The sequence below is a fragment of the Aristolochia californica genome, unplaced genomic scaffold (genome assembly GCF_029961685.1).
Source record: "Aristolochia californica isolate CCGP_79_NKW_82.1479 unplaced genomic scaffold, dmAriCali1.0.hap1 SCAF_16, whole genome shotgun sequence".
NCBI classification, from domain to species: domain Eukaryota; kingdom Viridiplantae; phylum Streptophyta; class Magnoliopsida; order Piperales; family Aristolochiaceae; genus Aristolochia; species Aristolochia californica.
In genome coordinates, this window is record NW_027181837.1 from 2,797,656 (window position 1) to 2,816,103 (window position 18,448).

General features: G+C 35.6%; 3 protein-coding genes across 4 annotated transcripts; 1 reads left to right on the forward strand and 2 right to left on the reverse strand.

The window, feature by feature from the left end:
• Positions 1-160: 160 nt before the first annotated feature.
• LOC137953217 (small ribosomal subunit protein eS25) lies at positions 161-2,331 on the reverse strand. Its single transcript, XM_068800501.1, has 4 exons — positions 2,248-2,331; positions 2,038-2,112; positions 1,677-1,811; positions 161-472 (listed from the first exon to the last, which is right to left on the reverse strand). Exons 1-4 carry the CDS (start codon positions 2,248-2,250, stop codon positions 359-361), a joined length of 327 nt encoding a protein of 108 aa, XP_068656602.1. The 5' UTR covers positions 2,251-2,331; the 3' UTR covers positions 161-358.
• Positions 2,332-3,733: 1,402 nt separating this feature from the next.
• Positions 3,734-11,252, forward strand: LOC137953398 (FAD-linked sulfhydryl oxidase ERV1). 2 transcript variants are annotated; one of them, XM_068800785.1, is made up of 6 exons: positions 3,734-4,040; positions 4,406-4,483; positions 5,280-5,315; positions 9,816-9,880; positions 10,644-10,721; positions 10,818-11,252. In XM_068800785.1, the coding sequence occupies exons 1-6, from the start codon at positions 3,792-3,794 to the stop codon at positions 10,936-10,938; spliced, it is 627 nt and encodes a 208-aa protein (XP_068656886.1). In that variant the 5' UTR covers positions 3,734-3,791; the 3' UTR covers positions 10,939-11,252. The 2 variants fall into 2 exon arrangements, with proteins under 2 accessions (XP_068656886.1, XP_068656885.1); XM_068800784.1 differs by having other exon boundaries at positions 5,280-5,327; positions 10,818-11,246.
• A 113-nt stretch (positions 11,253-11,365) lies between these two features.
• Positions 11,366-16,244, reverse strand: LOC137953399 (uncharacterized). The gene is made up of 4 exons (XM_068800786.1): positions 16,116-16,244; positions 15,887-16,032; positions 11,736-11,861; positions 11,366-11,653 (listed from the first exon to the last, which is right to left on the reverse strand). Exons 1-4 carry the CDS (start codon positions 16,146-16,148, stop codon positions 11,500-11,502), a joined length of 459 nt encoding a protein of 152 aa, XP_068656887.1. The 5' UTR covers positions 16,149-16,244; the 3' UTR covers positions 11,366-11,499.
• Positions 16,245-18,448: the final 2,204 nt, after the last annotated feature.

The window sequence follows — 18,448 nt, forward strand, 5'->3', positions numbered from 1 at the left end:
AAAATCGGAAAAACCACCCAATCCACCAGTCGATGAATCTAGAGAGAAGGAACCCCTTCTGCACAACCTTAACAACACATGTATGCTTATGTCTTACAATTTTTTCGCAAAATGAAAGCCTCAAACCAACGGAAATAACCCATATTTTGTTCTCAAATACTGAGTGAAAAATAAAGCACCAAATAGACATTTCAAAATCCAACAAAAATTCCATAGTCAATAACAACATGAGAGGCCAGACATTTAATCTCACACTGGCCTTCCAAACCAAATAAAATTACTAGAATTCACCAAAAACTCAAATTAAAGAGGAAATTACAGCCGGTTATCTATCCTAGTTGTCACAAGTAAAGTTATCCTAGGTATTGGTGGCCCTTGTGTATATCTGCTGGCTTGCGTGGGAAGAAACCAACCTGATGGAACCCCTGGACATGAGATCTTTGATTGCCCTCCTTGCGAGTGATCCATTAATCTGCAGGAACACGCAGCATCCATTAATCTTGCATTCAGCTGTAAGCAATTGATACTTCTTTACATCCAACAACGTTGAAGTTGGCATTTTTTCAGAAATATAGCCAAGCAAATAGTAGAGAAACTTAAAAGAAGGATTTTATATGAGAGCAGTTTAACACTATAAGCCAAAAAAAAAACTCCCCCCCCCCCTCCCGATAGAAACTTGAACCCATGACCTGATACTAGGAACCCCTATGTGGCCATTGAAGCAAAGGCCCAAGTATCAATTAGCAACACAAAAGATATTGAAGAACAACGTGAATTCCTCCATTTCTTGGTCTACCAGAATAGGTAAAAGAAGAAAGATAATAATGGCACTGCATCCCTCTATACATGTTTCCCTAAGGTTTGCACTCCTAGGGACCCAATTTTGCCAACTCTCAGCATGAACACACTACCTTCTCAATTTTTAAGCACCTGCTTGATTTCAACCAACAACCATACGGTAAGCAAATCAGCACAAATTCATCAACAACATATAAATAAATATCATCACTTTTTTTTTCCTTTCTCTATTTTGAAATGTCTAAGAAAGCACTTGCTTTCATCGGAAGTATAAAACCAGTCCAAGTTCTGAAGATCACACAAACATCAGCTTCTGAGACTTATATATGGGTTAAGTATGCACTGAGTGACCATCTCAAAAGGAATATCGGCTTTTAGCTGATAGAACAAGAGAGATGGATAACAAAAGCAATTGACATAAAAGCTAAATTTTCTACCTTAACAAAGGTACATATCTTCTCCCAATAGTAACACATCAAAATAAACAATGTGGCAAGAGTTACGTGTAAAACAAAGTATAGACGCCCAGTAGATTCACACCATACAATGAAATGCAAACAAAAGAATATGACGTAGATCTGATTTTTATATGATTTTTCATTACAAGCAAGCATTTCAAAGAAACACCCCTCACCATAGTTTACTTAGTAACTACTTTTCTTTAATGAGACTACATAGTGACTGCTTCAAATAAATATAAAATCTCTACACACGAAGAGAACAGTTTCAGAGATTTCAACCAATGTCTTTTTGTTCACAGATCATTCATCTACTAAACAATTTCTCAAGAAAATACAAATTTGGAGACCTACAATAATTTTTAATGTCATTTTCAATTTCTTCACAATAGATGAGGGAGATAGTTAGACGGATCATACCCTCAGCCTATCTGACAATATGGAAGGAGTGATAAGCTTGTACTTGGGAACTTCAGACAGAAGTTTGTCGTAAGTAGCCTGGTCAAAGAGAATCATGTTGTTCACCTTCTCCTTTTGCTTTCCTTTGCTCCATTTCTACACATAAAAAAAAGGCCAAATGCTCACAGTAGTTTCACATAAACTACATTTAACCATACAGTCCCAAATTTATTATAAAAAAAATAAAAAGATAGTTCTAAAACTGTAACATCCCTAATCAGAATGACAAAACTTTTTCAAACGTCAATGCCGCATGAAAAAAAGATAAATCAGACTCTACAGAGCCATACATAAACCAGCAAAAACAAAGAAAGATATACACCTTTTTTTTCTGCTTCCCGCCGCCAGATTTCGCAGGCTTGGAAGACGGAGGTGGAGCCTTCTCCTTCTTTGGCGCCTACAAAGTGAAACCGAAAAAGATAGGCGCTTGTAACTTCCAAAAAAACAAAAACAAACGGTACTCTAACCATAGATCCAGATTTCTGATGAAAACATGCACAGAACAGAAACAAAAACAGAGAGCTTTTCTCACCATTTCGCCTCAACTTCAATCAGATAGGACGACCGACGATGCAAGGAGATTAGGGTTCCTACTTTACAACAAGGTTTTTCACGGGAGAAAACCCGAAATTTATAGTCGAGCCATTGAATGGTCTGCTCGCGAGGCAGGGTGGCCGGACACTTAAGGTGCCGGGTGCGGCAGGGACAGTTCACGGATCCGGATGCCTTACCCGACCAGAGTCGAATCTAATCGGAAAAAGGGTTTGATGGAACCTAATCGGATATTCAACATGGTATACGGTTCTGCAGCTGAACCGGACCCAAGAGATCTGGTTCGATAAACCTAATCTGATTTCTAGGGCTAATATGTAAACCAAAATATCTTAAAGAAAAATAGAGAAGATAAAAACTTCAGCCAATAAAGATAAATAAGAAGAAATAAGAGAGGTGTATAGACAAATTTGAGTGAAAAGTTTTACCCCATACCTCGAGGTTATATTTATAATTGTGTGAAAGTGTTTACAATTACTATAATGCCTTCAGAGCCACATACTTCAAAAAGCAAAAGTACATAAGAGGATATACACTAACTTGCATAATTATAATTTTATGTCATCTCTATGAAATTTTCCTTATTTACTAGTCATGCCACCTCTACACACCTGAGTGTTTTTTAGCATAATCAACCGTCCCTCTTCTTGTGTGTCGTGAGTTGTAAGGTCCTAGAGGGATAAACCTAAGGGAGGAAGGGGGGTAAATAAAAATTTTGGTTAGTTTTAAAATTTTTGCATACAAAAAAATCTCATACTAGAAAATAAATTATCCAACCACTACACTAGGATTTTTGTAACGGTTCATAATCAATATTTCAAATTTATAATTCACTCCCTAATGAGCATTTGCCCTATAATTAAATTTTGTACTAAGATTAGTCAAACAACATTTACAGCTTAAGAGTCTAAAAGAACTCAAATACACCACTAGCCCAAATACCATGGGACTTATGATCAGCCGCTTAGAGGTTGTCAGGGATCGGATTTTTTTCAAATCCAACCACAACTTGAAGCAACCTATTGGCATCTCAACTCCTATATAGCATGGGATTTATTATCATAAATATTTATTTTTACTACATATAACTCAAGTAACATGCATAAATAAATATATTTTTTATTTTATTTTTCCGTATATCACATAGGGTTCTTGCTAGTATAATTATAAATAAATTTAATATAAACTTTTAAGTATAATATACCATATTAAAACATAGAACCGGTTCCGATATCCGACTCATATTCTATCTTTTTTCTTTATTTTCAGTCTCATTATCTCTTATTAGGGTTTAGGGTTTAAGGTTTAGGATGACCAGGACGAGGTCTGATCGAATGGAACCCGGCACAACCGTATGATTTTTATAATATGGATAATGGTTGTGAAATTTTTATCAATTTTACAATAATATATCATAAAAGACGGCGGAGTCATATCGGATGTTGGAATCCGGTTCGGTAGAAAGCTTCATTATCGATATTTTTGAACTTTTGGTACGAATGGAAAGTGGGAACTAATGTTTCTATGGTCACAGAAACGACTCCCTCCATGTCCCAGAACCCGTGGCAAATCGTCCTGAAACCCTGCGAGAGCTTCTTTCATTGCGTTCAAACCCATCTATCGAACTTCATAGGCGATCATTTCCCTTCGGAGAAACAAAAGCAAACCCGCTCGCCACTGCTTTCTGCCATACCTAAGCACAGAATCGGTTCTTCGTCAAATGAACATGTTGACGAACACCATCCCTTGGATCCCGTTTTATGCCACGGAAAAGTAAGAGAAACAGTTACTGTCTTGTTTCTCTGTTCATTTATCGTTTGGTTTTTCAGTCTCTTGCAACGTGCACTAGGCGTTTGATAGAATCTCCGGCTGGTGTTTGTTTGATAAAATCTAAGTTGGTGGGCTACCGGGAGCAGGTTTGTTGGGTAGGCTGCAAAATTCTGCAAGTAATTTTGGCTGCTGAATAAAAAAATGTGAACATAAATATAACGAGCATTGCAGACTGGCATGAACTACATTGCTTTCATGACGTGAATTTGGTTGCGCTACTTGACATTCATTACCAATTCTCTATCTTACATACACGTACAGTTACATCTTTCTGGTTCATTTTTCAAGTTAATATACTCCTTTTTCAGGGTCAAAAGGCAAAACCTTTATCCAAAGAGGAGCTGGGAAGAGCTACTTGGACTTTGCTTCATACACTTGCAGCCCAGGTATTTCAACTCATATTTCTTTTGCTATTTACCTGAATTCTGCTTAAATTAGATTTAACATTACCTGAATTCTTTTTTTTTCATAAAAAAAACATTACCATCTCTTCTTTTAGAAACTTATAGTTGTTAACACAGTCCAAGATTTTTTTTCTGTATTTTTTGGTTTTATTTCTTTACTTATTGAATAGACTTGATCACACCACCTTTTGACTTTTGATGTAAGAATTACACTGAAATAAAATTGATTGCAATCACCTATTAATGATTTTTATCTCATACAAGTTATCATAGCCATGTTATTTATAGTACCCTTAAGTACGAGATGCCCCCTTTAAGGGTTTGTAACTTGACTAGGTTCTTAAACTGATCAATACAATGAAGGGAATCTCACTCTCTCTCTTCATATCTATATATACATCTAACTTTTGTTAGGTTAATAATTCCCAAAGAGAATTCTAGCTCACATTGTCAACATGCCTTTCCACGTTGAAGAAACAAAATACTTAGCGAATTTGGTTACATATGCTCATGTAGCACTATAGATTCATTTTTGTATTATATGAGATTATATCTATATGAGTTTCATTATCGATGGTAACTCTGGTAACTGTAGTCATCTTGTTTTCTTTCTACTCCTATACTTTTATTTCCTTTTTATTGTCTCCATTTTTCTGTTTTCCTTTCTTTTGGTTGCTTCCTTGTGTACTTCTTGTTCTGGAATAAAATTATGTTAATTTACTGAAGCAAATACTGCTCAATTTTATATGTACTGATATCTAACTTTTTGTGGTTTCAGTATCCAGATCACCCTACTAAACAACAAAAACGAGATGTAAGAGAACTGGTATGCATTATTTGAACCTTGCAATGGAGACACATCATACATAATTAGTAGATTGAGTCTTACAAGTGTGGTCTTTTATGGTATTATTTAGTGGAGTATCTTATTAGAATTAGAGATTGATATTTCCAATCCCCAGTTCTCCATAAGCATGTAAACCAGGTCTTATCCATATGATTACTTATACCAACTTAACTTTTCCCAATATGCTTAATGAAACAACTGCCAGCACTCTAGTCATACCTTAATATGTGAGCCTCCAGTAAGCAGTTCTAACCAAATAATAGCTTATTCAATTATTACACCATTTTGTTTTGGTTGGTTTGTTAGATCCTGTTAAATGGGTTCATTTCCTTTGACTTGTTAGACCATATTAAATGGGTTGGTTTCTCTTGACCTATTAGACCCTATTTTTGTTTGGTTTGTTTGGCTTGTAGATCATATTAGATCGATTGTTGGGTTCAGCATAATTAAATGGGTCAGAGTATGAGTATAGACCTCTAAACAATGCCTTTTTTTTTTTACCCTGTGTAAAGAATCACAGTGCACTTTATTGGTTTGACTTGGTCAAACCTGGCTATACCAGTACATATTTTTATCTATCTTGTGATCACTTCTTAATCTTTTCCCCTTCCCCTCTTCTTTTATTTTACTTTGCATTTATCTCTCTTGGTTCGGTGAAAATCACTTTTTTCCTCTTTCATTAGTTTGTATTAGTTAGAGCCACTGGAATTGGTTCTCAATTTTTTTTAATATTGGAAGTAGTAAAGAAATTGCAGAAGTTAAGTAATCTAGTCTAGTATTTGAAAATTTTCCCTTTCCATTATACTAAATATGTCACCTTTTTTCTCCTTTTCTCTACTTTACTTTTAGGTTGCTTGACCAAAAGCCTATCTGGACATAATCAGGTTGGTTTAGATGGAGTTAAATGCACAATCAGCTTGGTTCGGTTCAACCTGATAATATGTTGTAAAAAGAGCATAACCAGCACTACCGCACCTGGTGCCTTTGCCCCTAGCCAGAAAGAGAAATGCGAATAGCAATAAGCAATAGTGGTTTAGTATCTACTGACAGTACAATATGTTGGCAAACCTTCTTCCTTCCACCCTAGTGCTTGTTAAATTTGTAGTAGTCATTTTTTTAAGAATAGTTCCACATGGATCCAGGATAAGAAAAAGTCCTATGCTTGTTAGTTGGGTAGAGACTTTTTAACTTCCTAGTTATTTTGGTATTTTGGGATGGTTGTGCACCCAAATCTAATGTGGTATCAAATTGGGTGCTCATACGTGGAACTTCTACCCAAAGTTGTCTATGTATAGGAGCCATATAGAGGGCCACACGTGAGGGACAGTGTTAATAATAGTGCGACATGGATCCTGTTTATTACTTGGAAGGGACCTTTTAACTTTAGCTATTAATTTTGGGATAGACATGGACTGAACTTTAATAAATTCATATCAACTGACAAGAGTCTGATTTTTTCCCATTCATGTTGTGTATAAACTGTCAGGAGTTGAAGGACATACACTTTTTAATATAGTCCCAAGATTGATTGTGGAAGGGAACCAATTTTTTGATTTTCATTCTGCATAAATTCTTCGAAGAAGAAAAGTTATATTTAACACAGGTTAAACTTAAAACAGATTAATATGCAGGAGTTTAACAGGAGCAAATTATTAGTACTCGTAGAGGGTAAAAAAGTCTCTCAATCTATATTTGTGCGTGCTCCATGTCTCAGGCTAGTTTTAATGTGAGTTGTTGTGTTTGAAAAAGTACTACATTAATTTGGACTTGAGAAGATCCTATGCTTATTATTTGGGAAGAGACATCCTAACTTTTGTTAGTCATTTGGTGTTAGAGGCTTCCCTTACTTGTGTTGAGTTCTATGTGACCTTTTTGTGTGTTCTTAATGGGCTGAGTGTGTATGTCCTCCATGTCTTGAGCTGGGTTGTCTATGTAAACATAGATGCGAGGAAAGGTGTTGGAGGCTAAATAGCCTCCCTATCTATATCTGTGCAGACTCTACATCTCAAGCTAGTTGTTTGTAATGAGAGTTGTTGTGCGTGGAAGCAAAGTTCCACGTTGGTTTGAACTTGAAAAGATTTTAGGCTTATTAGTTAGTAAGAGACTAACTTCAGCTAATCATTTGGGAGAAACCAATCCAACTTTAACATATGCAGTGTAAAGAAATGGGAAATAGAAGAATGAGAGAAGAGAGGACAAAGAAAAAGGATAAAGGAGTTCTAGAAGGGAGCCTGAGAAGTGCTCTCATTGGGGTTTAGAAGTTGACCCCTAATCCTTCTTAATTAGGGGACAATTACATATTTACCCCTCTTACACTAAACTCCTTATAACTACCCATCTACACCTCTAAACAACATGAAAAATGGACTACAGACACATCTAAACGTTCTGAACATTATAGTACTCTCACTGGAATTCACAGACCATGTAAAAAGATCAAACTACCCCTTAACACTCCCCAACTTGAGCATAGATGTCTAGAAGCCCTAACTTGTTACAAAATGTCCAAATTCACGTTTACTCAATGCTTTAGTAAACATATCACCAACTTGATCACTAGACCGAACATAGGGGGTAACAACTTCTTTCTGCATTATTGCCTCTTGAATGAAGTGGTAGTCAACTTTTATATGTTTGGTCATTTCATGAAAAACTGAATTGCCCGCAATGAAAATAGCTGTTTGGTTATCATTATACATTGTCATAGGTTCAGCAACCTACAGGTTTAACTCTTAAAAAGCTAATCTCACCCACATCAACTCACTTATAGTATCAGCCATAGCTCTATATTCACTTATAGTATGGGCCACCATATTCTGCTTATTGTTGTTCCAACTTACTAAATTTCTTCCTGCAAACACACAATAGCCAGTAGTGGATTTTCTATTAAGTTTAGAGCCAACATAGTCTGTATTTGAAAGGCTTCTATCTTCAAATGACCATGAGGTTTAAAGAACAACCCCTTTCTATGTGACCCTTTTAAATACATTAATATTCTCTATGCAGCCTCTAAGTGTACCTTGCATGGATGTTCCATGAATTGGCTTAGCATATTTACAGCAAAGGTTATATCAGGATGAGTGACTCTGGCATAAATAAGTTTTCCAACTAATTTGTGGTACACTGTTTTGTCCTTAAGTTCATTGCTGCTTTCATCATGAAGACCATTGCCAACTTCCATGGGTGTTTTCATAGGCTTTGCACATAACAAATCATAATCCTGTAACATATGTTTTCTTTTGTGTTAATACAATTTCTGCCTTGCTTCTAAAAACTTCTACTTCAAGGAAGTATTTTTAGGAACTCAGATCTTTGGTCTGGAAACTCTTTGTTTGGAGTGCTATTCATGGCAGGATTCTCTCTAAGGACAATCTGGTGCAGAGAGGTTCTTCTTTACCTTCCATGATTTGCAGCCTCTGTGTGCTGGAGAACAAAAGCATTGATCATATCCTTGTTCACTGGCCTTATACCTGGCATGGTTGGTGCTTTTTCTTCAGCTTATTTGAGATCCCAACTTGCGTCCTCTTCTCCTTCTCCAGCCTTATTGATCACTGCTTAGGCTTCCTTCCTCCCCTTTTAGGGAAAATCATGATGAGATTCCTTGGGCGCTCTGGTATGAGAGGAACCAACGGATCTTCTGCAGAAAAACCACATCCTGGTTCATGTGATAGAATATGGGCTCATATCACTAGGCTTCTCTCTTTGGACTCCTTTAGTGATGTTGCCGACAGCTCTTTGAGGTGCAGTTGGTCCTCTATTGCTCGTTGCTCCCCTTCCAAGCCCCCATCCCCTCCCCCTCCCTCCTGTGGAGTGGCTGCCCCCTTAGTGAAGGCATCATCAAGTTTAATTTTGATGGCTCTTCGTTTTGGAATCCTGGCCCTGCTGGTTTCGGGAGGGCCTTCCTCAACTCTTCTGGTGCTATCCTTGCCTCCTTCACTGGCCCACTTGGCACTACTGACTCCACTATGGTTGAGGTTCAAGCGCTAAGACAGGGTTTGAAGATTTCCAGGGATCATTCTTAGCCTTTTGCACGTGAAATTCCTCTGTTCTCATCAACTGGTGATCAGGGAAGAAGGATCCTCCTTGGCATCATTGGCCTTTTTAAAAAAAATTCAAGATCTTTCTAATTTTATTTGTTCCTGGTCTCATGTTCCTAGATTTGCAAACTTGTTTGCTGATTCTTTGGCTAGCGAGGGGGTCGCTCTCCTATCCCTAATTGTAAGGCCTCCCACCCCTGGCCTAATCTTTTTCTTTTGTTCCTTCTCTGGGATTTTTTAATAAATTGTGGTTCTCTTAAAAAAAAAAGTACTGACAGTTTATGAAATATGCAAAGTCAGGTGCTACTGTATTTGGCTTTTACTTTTTTCATTTATATTCCAGATTGGATTAAGTAGTGTATATGAATATTGAAGACATGCTGGTGTCAGCTTTTGAATGGGCGTCACTTCTTAACTGATTTTTGTGCAGATGGCTATACTGTCTCGACTTTACCCTTGCAGAGAATGTGCCGATCATTTTAAGGAAGTTCTAAAGTATGGTATTTCGATCCTTTCTTTTTTCCCTCATGTTTTTCACAAGAGAAAGGGGTGGGAGGGGAATCACATTTATCAATGATTCTTCTAGCTCTCTATTTACACATTCCTGTAAAGTGCAATGCTGGAGCTGCATGTTGGGAAATCTTTTTGATATGCACTGAAAGAAAATGAGGTATAATCGTAAACAAAGTCAGCAGAAGGGTGTATGCTTGGGTATAGTGGTACCAGCATAGATGTTGTCCTAGGAAGTTCTGTAGCCGGATCCCCTTTTCTCTCCATTCTTTGGGCTAATGACTACATTAGGGGTCTGTTTGGAACCCATGGAAATGAAACGAAAGTAAAAGAAAACAAAATAAGAATTTGACCATTATTATACCAAAAAATAGTTAATAAAAAGGAGAATTTGATCATTATCGTATTTTAACTAACTTTTTTTGGGAATAATAATGGTCAAATTCTTTTTTTTTTCTTTTCTTGGGTTTCCAAACAGACCCTAGAGGATTTCTTAGAATGAAGTACATACTCAAGTTTCAGAATTTTTGGTACCATTGGGGTGTTTATGACCAACCCTCAGAAAAAGAAGATAAAGGAAAAAAGGCAAATAGCGAAAAGGAGAAGGTCATGTAGACCTGTGTTTGGTATGCTCATATGTGTAAGGATGTATCTAGATCCAGAAAGAACTAAGCACTGCAGTATTTTAAGCATTGAAGATGTATCTATTTCTTGACTGGCTAATTCTTTTTGATTGCATTCTAAACAGAGCCAATCCAGTTCAAGCAGGATCACAACCGGAGTTCTCCCAGTGGATGTGTCATGTACATAATGTTGTTAACCGTAGGTAAGCGTGCTTGCTTGTTAGTAAAAATTGCAAAGTGCAAACATAGAATGAGTAACTGTATATATAATTCCATAAACCTTGGTGCTTGTTGAACAGTCTTGGGAAATTAGTATTTCCATGCCAGCGAGTCGATGCAAGGTGGGGCAAATTGGAGTGCCAGGACCGGGCCTGTGATCTTGAAGGGACCGATGCCGATTTTAGCAATCACATCAGGTAACTTATTTAAATTGCCAAAAAGAAGTGTGCAAGAATGAAGATCCTGTTGTAGTGAGATGAGGATGATGTAGAGGCTGAAGGGCTATTTAAAAGTATTTATTGTGATTTAGTATCTCTGGGGAATGAACATCGATGATTTTATTATTTCTCAACTTTGAGAGATTATTTTCATGTAAAGCTTCAACGCTTGTTTTCAAGTAAAATACTGTGGAAGTTAGTAGCAGCAGGAACATTTTGTAGATGTATTATGCTGTTATATTGAAGCAATTCCATAGAAATGTATTACACATCAAGCTTCTCATTGTTAGGAGAGGCCAGCCTGCAATGACTTAGCTGAAGCTATTCCTCACAAAGTGGATTAAGACAGTAAATGATTTCCATATAGGGATCAGAAAGTAATAATATGAGACGGCCAAAGGATCACAATAGGACTAAAATCTCCACAGAAGCTCTGGAAAAAGGATGATATTAGCCACTGTTGATTAATTTCGAATTACAGACCAGATGCAGAAGATATGAGACTCAAGTTTTCCCACGCAAAATGTGTACAAAATATATCAGCTTAATTTTCATTTGATTGCAAAAGTCCCAACGTTCTAACTGGTGCGCTCACTCCAAACTTCAATAAGTGGGCAATTTCATAGACAGGTCGCAATGGTGACATGACCTGGGCATCTAAATATGCATCACACTTGAAACACCAAACTGACAAATCACTGTCACAAGAAACCAGGAATCATCAAAACACAAATTTCTCATATTGAGGCTCCTGAAAAATTTAGGCAGATGATCATGTACCTGTAGCTTAGGGCAATGCAGTGATCAGTTTCCTGAAAATGTTCAAGCATATGTTTGTTGATGAAACGGCCGCAAAGGACATCCTTACAGCTTAAGCATAACCAATTTTCAGTATGAAACTGACACCTGAAAATGTCACATTTTAGAGGTGAGGATGGGAATTTGGTTTATGGAGCTCTAGACTGAGTCCAAAAAGAGATGTTCTTGGGAAAAAGGGAGTGGACTTCAATGAAGTCCTACAATAACCCTGTTAGAACTGAAAACATAAATAATTGTTTCTGTTTATGAATATAGAACATTCAAAATAGTCACCAATTATAATCCCTGGGGTTTGTTTGGAACCCTTAGAAAAAAAAGAAAAAAAAATGAGAGTTTGACCATTATTATTCCCAAAAATAGTTAGTGAAAATGAAATAATTTTTTTTTTCCATGGGGTTCCAAATAGACCCTTCATGTTGTCCTTATTTGGGAAATGAGCCTTCGAAAACTAGAAGAGCATCCATCCTTTAGTGGGTAAAGTTGGAGACATGCTAATAGAGGAAGTAGTGGCAATTCGATACAATTTGACCAGGGATTTCTCCTAATACTTAAACCTATATCAAATATTCAGTGGTTCCACTTGGTAATTGGCATAATTTCCGATTAAGTATTTAATTAACCATATGGACAAGCTTTAAGCAAGACACCATAATTGCTTGGCTTTTATCTAGTTGATCAATAGAGTGGAGGATCCCGCATAAGGGTAAGACATTGACAAGCCTTTTTAATTAATACAAAAGGTGGCTTTCCTGAAGCCATACAAGGACTCAATAAGACCAAATGAAGTGAGAAACAAAGGAAAGAAAATCACTACATACTATCTTCTACTGGACAATAACAAATCAAAGCTCAAATCTAGACATTTTATCAGGCAAGTAGTGAATTATATAATAAACCACCCTAGGCGTCAAAATCAAAAGATAGGATGTTATGAGCAATTATCCATGATCTCATTGAACACCTAAGTCAACATGGGAGACCAAAACTTGTCCTGCATTTCCACCATACAGTCTACGTTAGTCACCCTTGGTAGGTAAAAAATCTAGAGATTTTGAAGAAAAGTGTCTCGTTCCACAGGAAGGGATAGATGTGTAGAAAGATTGAAACGTGTAGCAGCCTGAAAGCACTTTGATTCCCTTGATGATCTAGGAAGGAATGCTATAGCCACTATTATTGCATGCTAACAATGGATGCACAAGAACCATATTTCTTCATCTAGAGATCAGTGAAGAACAAGCAACATTACCTCTTTGTACACACTTTGGAACAAAAATCTTCCGGTATAGAAGCCACTAATTTGCATGTTCAATCAATAATGACAACATTTTTTTTTTAAACAACAAGAAATAGAATTAGGTACTTTATTTCTGAAACTCCAGTTTAAACTCTCCTACATTGTTATCTAAAGATTGCTTTCCACCACAATAAGCCCCAGTAAAAGACTCAGAGATGAGACAACACCAAATCAGAAATTAATTCTCCAACCGGGAGCACCAAACCTGAGTAAAAACTAGTTCCTATTTCAAACAATCACCAGTTAATCATTAAAATGTAATCTGCAGTATCAGTGGGGAGACTATGAACCAGACAATTAGTACTACAATCTTGAAACTCCCAACAAGATGGTCCGATTTTAGGATTTTGCTCATTTGCTTCACATCTGTAAGGGCAAAATTTTCACTGCAAAAGTGAGACATATTTTGCCAACAGAAGAAACGAAGAGCGAGAGGGTAATCAGTCTTGGTGTAAGTTGGAGGGCAGGCTAAATGGTTCACCCAATGACTGTTTCTCAATTTATTTTCCTATACAAGTGTCAATAAACCTGAATCTGTCACCTCTTCAAGAGATTATGAGGAAATTAATACTAGACAATCAACCGTAGATCCATTTTCTCCAAGGCTGACCTCCCTTAAGCATCTGCTAGAAGACTTGAGATAGGCGAACTTATTAATGGAACCACCATAGTGAAGTAGAAAGGATGAGGGAATATCTACTCCAACATGGTTCTCACAAGGCTCTAATGATGATGATTTCCTAGAAGGATCACATGCACTATTGAACGCTTTTCCCAGAATCAAAATCAAAATAAAAATCCTCTAGATTTGAAGCCACACATTCTAGATGGTGTTTAAGCTATAAGAATGGCGTCAAGACTACTTTCATTTGATAAATCCTCCTTAAGTTGAAGAAGCCAAATTTCTCATCATCTTCTTCTTACTAGCAAAGACTTCAGCTAGGGTCCTGAATCCATCAATGGTTCCAACATTCATAGAACTACTTTCTCCTTTTTCCACGAAAAAATGAAGGAAATGCTTCATTCGTTCCTCTTACATCAAGCATGAAAATTGCTTCAGAAATGTCAAGTGGCTTTATCAATAAGTATGCTGCCCATCCTGTAAAATGTTCAGCACAGAAACTATTCACCTCTCCTTTTATTGTTCCAGCCACTAAACTCACTGGACAATTTTTCAACATCTGCTTCAGAAATTTCAGTGGAAGATAATGAAAGATTTAATTGGTTCATTTGCATCAGTAGATTAGTTTTTAGAGAAGGAATAAGTGATTTTGTCACAAGTTGCCTTCCTTTCTCAGATAGAAAGGGATTCAAATTCAGTGGCAGGTCAAGGATTACATTGTTTCTACACGACATTAGAACATGGGCTGAAGTGTGCACTTGAGTCCTTCTAGACAGTCTCCCATAAATTCCCTACAAGCTTAGAGCCATAACTTCTTCCTTGTGTTCATGTCTCTTCGACGTTATTTGCACAAGCCAAGATCCCTTTATCTCAAAAGTCGCATCAAGCCATGGATGTTGAAGATGGTGAGTTCTCTCCCTCTTTTTGTTTCATCCTTTACTCTTTGGTTTCATAATCTAATCTGAGGTGCATGATGAAATAAAAGGGAAGTTAAGTTCAAAATCAAAGAAGAAATGGGATATTCTCTTAAGAACCCCAGTGATTGGACAAGGCTATAGAGATCAAGGTGATGAATGATAATGATGAAATAATGAGATTTTCCATTATGTCTCCTTTAAGACTTGCTGAGTAGGATCAAGCTGGGCTCAGTCCTACCATGTCTATAGCCTTCGAAAGTGCATCAGAGAAAATCATAATCTTTTTTGAAGAAACCTCTGAGATCAGAAAGAAATAGGGTTTCTAGTGCAGCAAGACAAAATGTGAATGACCCACCAGATCTTCAACAGGCTTTTTGACAACAGTCCTTCAGTTTTCTAGCTAAAATATGCAAAGAAAAGCTAGCTATCTACAATAAGTAACCAGAGCCAAACAATAGCGGTTAAATGTCCTTGTGGGCTTCAAATGCACAAAGAAAGCTCTTAAAGAATTTGGCAGAGGGAACTTTGACATTTAACCAGATCAAATGTGTATTGCTAGTTTTATACTAACATATATAGCAACTTTTGTGCAACAAGCTACCAACAGAAATCGTTGTGCCAGACAATTAGTACTCGTGCTATCCATATTTCCCTCCAAAGCATTGGAAACCAAAGACAAAAGGAATAGGCTTCAGCCGCTGGGGAAACCGTCTTCTAGCTACAAAAACAAGTAACAGCTGTGCTGAAATCATCAATCACATGCCACACAACACTGAGATTCTTAAACGATGGCCATGGGCCCCTATGTTCTCCTGCAGATTCGTTCAGTGAAAACGTGGTTTTTTTTTCATGGCTACCTTAGAGCTCCTAATTTGATAAATAACTGACCAGACATTGTAACGATTTTTTATTTTTATTTATTTAGTTTCAGTTTAAGTTACTGGATTGAAGTTTCAAAACAACTACACTCACAAATCAGGACCAACGGCATGTAACATCGAAATGCGTAGAGCTCAAGCGAATTCCAAAAGGCCAATTCTCCGGAAATCATCCAAATAAAATCTTGCAATGTTTAGGACAAAGGGCTAATTCCCCAGAAATCATCCAACTGAAACCTTGCAAGGTTTAGGACTTCTTCCGCCTGCGCTAATATTTTCCACACCTCACGAATCTGGACGCCAATTTACAAAGTACTCCGGACTCTTTTGGAGGTACCAATCATAAAGATAGGAATTTCCAACCAGCAGGAAAAGAGATTATGGGTTTGGAAGAGACTAACCTGGTACATACAGAATCGAGAGTAGGAATATGAGAGAGATCGGAAAATGAGAGGGCAGTAAGCAAGTGATCACAATGAGTTCGAGCTTCGACCCATCCAGGATCTGATTCATCCAGTATCAGATGCAACTCGGTCTCTGTCTCTTTCTGGACAGTGAATTTAATAAAACAAAAAGTTCTTCAGAGCATGGATAATTGGAACAGGGAAAAGGAGTTATATAAAGGCTTACCAAAACTGTCGATGATGAACCCTCTTTTGCCATTTCAGAGTTTCAGACGCGAACTAGTAGAAGATGCTCTTCACGGTTCTTCGAACTTCAATGGCATGTTAGTGCTCTGTGTAAGGGGAAAGTCGTCCAGAAGCCTTTGCCCAATATCTTTAGTTTAATAATAAAAAAGTTAATTCCAACTATCTTATAAGAAGTAATAGATTAAATTTATATAATAAATTATTTTTTATATATAAACTAATAATAATTAATATTATATTTAATCACTAGTTTAGGAGTGAGAATTTAAACAATGCAAAAATAACAAATTTATAAACTATTTTGATATTATTAAAGTAATCATTTGTTTAATTATTTTATTTTTATATAAATAAATAATTAAATTATGTTAATTTATTTTTATTATTTATTAATTCAGCACAAGTTAAAATTTATCCTTTAGTTTATTAGTAAAAATTCAAGTAAAAGTAATAAAAATTAAATATATCTAAATATTTAATTAATAAAAATTCTCTTAGCACTTTACACCGCACTTTCTATTATGCATACTAACACAAAAAAATATTTTACACTGCACTTTCCATTGTGTACGCTTAGGGGTGGCATCGAGCCGAGTCGAGCCCGAACCTGCCTATGTTCGAGTCGAGCTTGATTTAAATATTTCGAGCCGAACTTCGAGCCGAGCCTCGTCTCGAGCCTAAAATTGTTATCAAGCTCGAGCCCAACGAGTTCGAGCCGAGCTCGAGCCTCAACATACATTTCAAACTTTTCAAAAAATATATATCGAATAAAATGTATATAAAATTATGCATACATTTTATATAAAATTGGGCATGACCTCTACATAAAATTGGGCATAACTTATATATATAATATGTGTATAAGATTGGGCATAACCTCTACTTAAAATTGAGCATAATCTATATATATAATACTTGTATAAAATTCGGCATGACCTTTACTTAAAATTGGGCATAATCAATATACATAATACCTGCATAAACACTTCATAAACACTCCATAAAATTGTTTATACATTCCATAAACACTTCATGAAATTGTTTATACACTCCATAAAATAATCTAAACACTCCATACACTGCATAACATTATAAATAAACTCCATACAATAATCAAACACAACAAAATTAAATAAAATATCACTATCAATTTACAATCACCCAAATAAAAACTATAAATTCTTTAAATAAAATCATATTACTATTACATACTTACTAGAAAATTACAAGAAATATTTTAAATTTTTCTTAGGAAAATTAAATGGACCTCTTATTGCCTTTTCTAAGGAAATAAATAAAAATTAATAATTAATCTAATATATTATTATACTTATCATTAAATTTTAATCACATAAAATGTCAAACACAAAATTACTATGAAAATTGCCTCATGCTCAAAGTATTATATCATCAACTGTCAAATACTTATTCAAAATTTTTCTATATGGTTTTCTAAACCATCTTGGCAAGAAAATCTTACTTGAAAAATTATAGGATTTTTTAAAAAGAATTTATAATTAGAAAAATATTTTGAAAAAATACGAGGCACTAATGGTCCCTATATTTCTATTAAAAATATTTTTTCAATATTTATTGAAAAAACTAGTCTCTGGAAACGTATTTCTACTAAAATATCTTTTCAATTTATTTAAGAGCCATGAGGAAGGGACAAAGAGTTTTTTTTTCCTTGTTTATGATCTCGCACGTAAAGGTGGCTTTGAATAAATTATATATAAAATTATGCATACATTTTTAAAAAATATAATGATAGGGGAGGTTCAGGATTGAATTTCAATAATGGATTAAAATGCACCAATATTAATATTTTTTACTCCAATTGTTGTCTAGCTTGTTTTGTAATTTTTGAATTTGGCCATAATATTAATATTATTTTTCCCAATAATATGGCCTCCATAGCGCCCCTAGATAAAAATTTATATTATAGAAAAAACTAAAAATATTTTTCCTATGATACATATTCCCAAAAAAACCTTTAAATAAAATCTTATTACTATTAGTGACTTATTAGAAAATTATAGGAAATATTTTAAAATTTTCTTCGGAAAGTTAAATGGACCTTTTATTGTCTCTTCTAGGGAAATAAATAAAAATTAATAATCAATCTAATATATTATTATATTTATCGATAAAATTTTAATTAAATAAAATATCAAACACAAAATTGCAATGAAAATTATTTCATGCTAAAAGTATTACAGTATCAACTGTTAAATACTTATTCAAAAATTTTCTATACAATTTTCTACCCCATCTTGGTACAAAAAATCTTACTTTGAAAATTATATGATTTTT

What these genes read in the sequence shown, in the direction of transcription:
- LOC137953217 (XM_068800501.1), bottom strand. An exon ending in GCGGGAAGCAGAAAAAAAAG is followed by an intron (nt 1,812 to 2,037) that starts GTGTATATCTTT and finishes TTTTATGTGTAG; the next exon opens with AAATGGAGCAAAGGAAAGCA. An exon ending in TATTGTCAGATAGGCTGAGG is followed by an intron (nt 473 to 1,676) that starts GTATGATCCGTC and finishes GTGTTCCTGCAG; the next exon opens with ATTAATGGATCACTCGCAAG.
- LOC137953398 (XM_068800784.1), top strand. Translation starts at nt 3,792, where the DNA reads ATGGTCACAGAAACGACTCCCTCCATGTCCCAGAACCCGTGGCAAATC. An exon ending in AACGAGATGTAAGAGAACTG is followed by an intron (nt 5,328 to 9,815) that starts GTATGCATTATT and finishes ATTTTTGTGCAG; the next exon opens with ATGGCTATACTGTCTCGACT. An exon ending in CATTTTAAGGAAGTTCTAAA is followed by an intron (nt 9,881 to 10,643) that starts GTATGGTATTTC and finishes CATTCTAAACAG; the next exon opens with AGCCAATCCAGTTCAAGCAG.
- LOC137953399 (XM_068800786.1), bottom strand. Translation starts at nt 16,148, where the DNA reads ATGGCAAAAGAGGGTTCATCATCGACAGTTTTG. An exon ending in GTTCATCATCGACAGTTTTG is followed by an intron (nt 16,033 to 16,115) that starts GTAAGCCTTTAT and finishes TTCACTGTCCAG; the next exon opens with AAAGAGACAGAGACCGAGTT. An exon ending in CTCGATTCTGTATGTACCAG is followed by an intron (nt 11,862 to 15,886) that starts GTTAGTCTCTTC and finishes TGACATTTTCAG; the next exon opens with GTGTCAGTTTCATACTGAAA.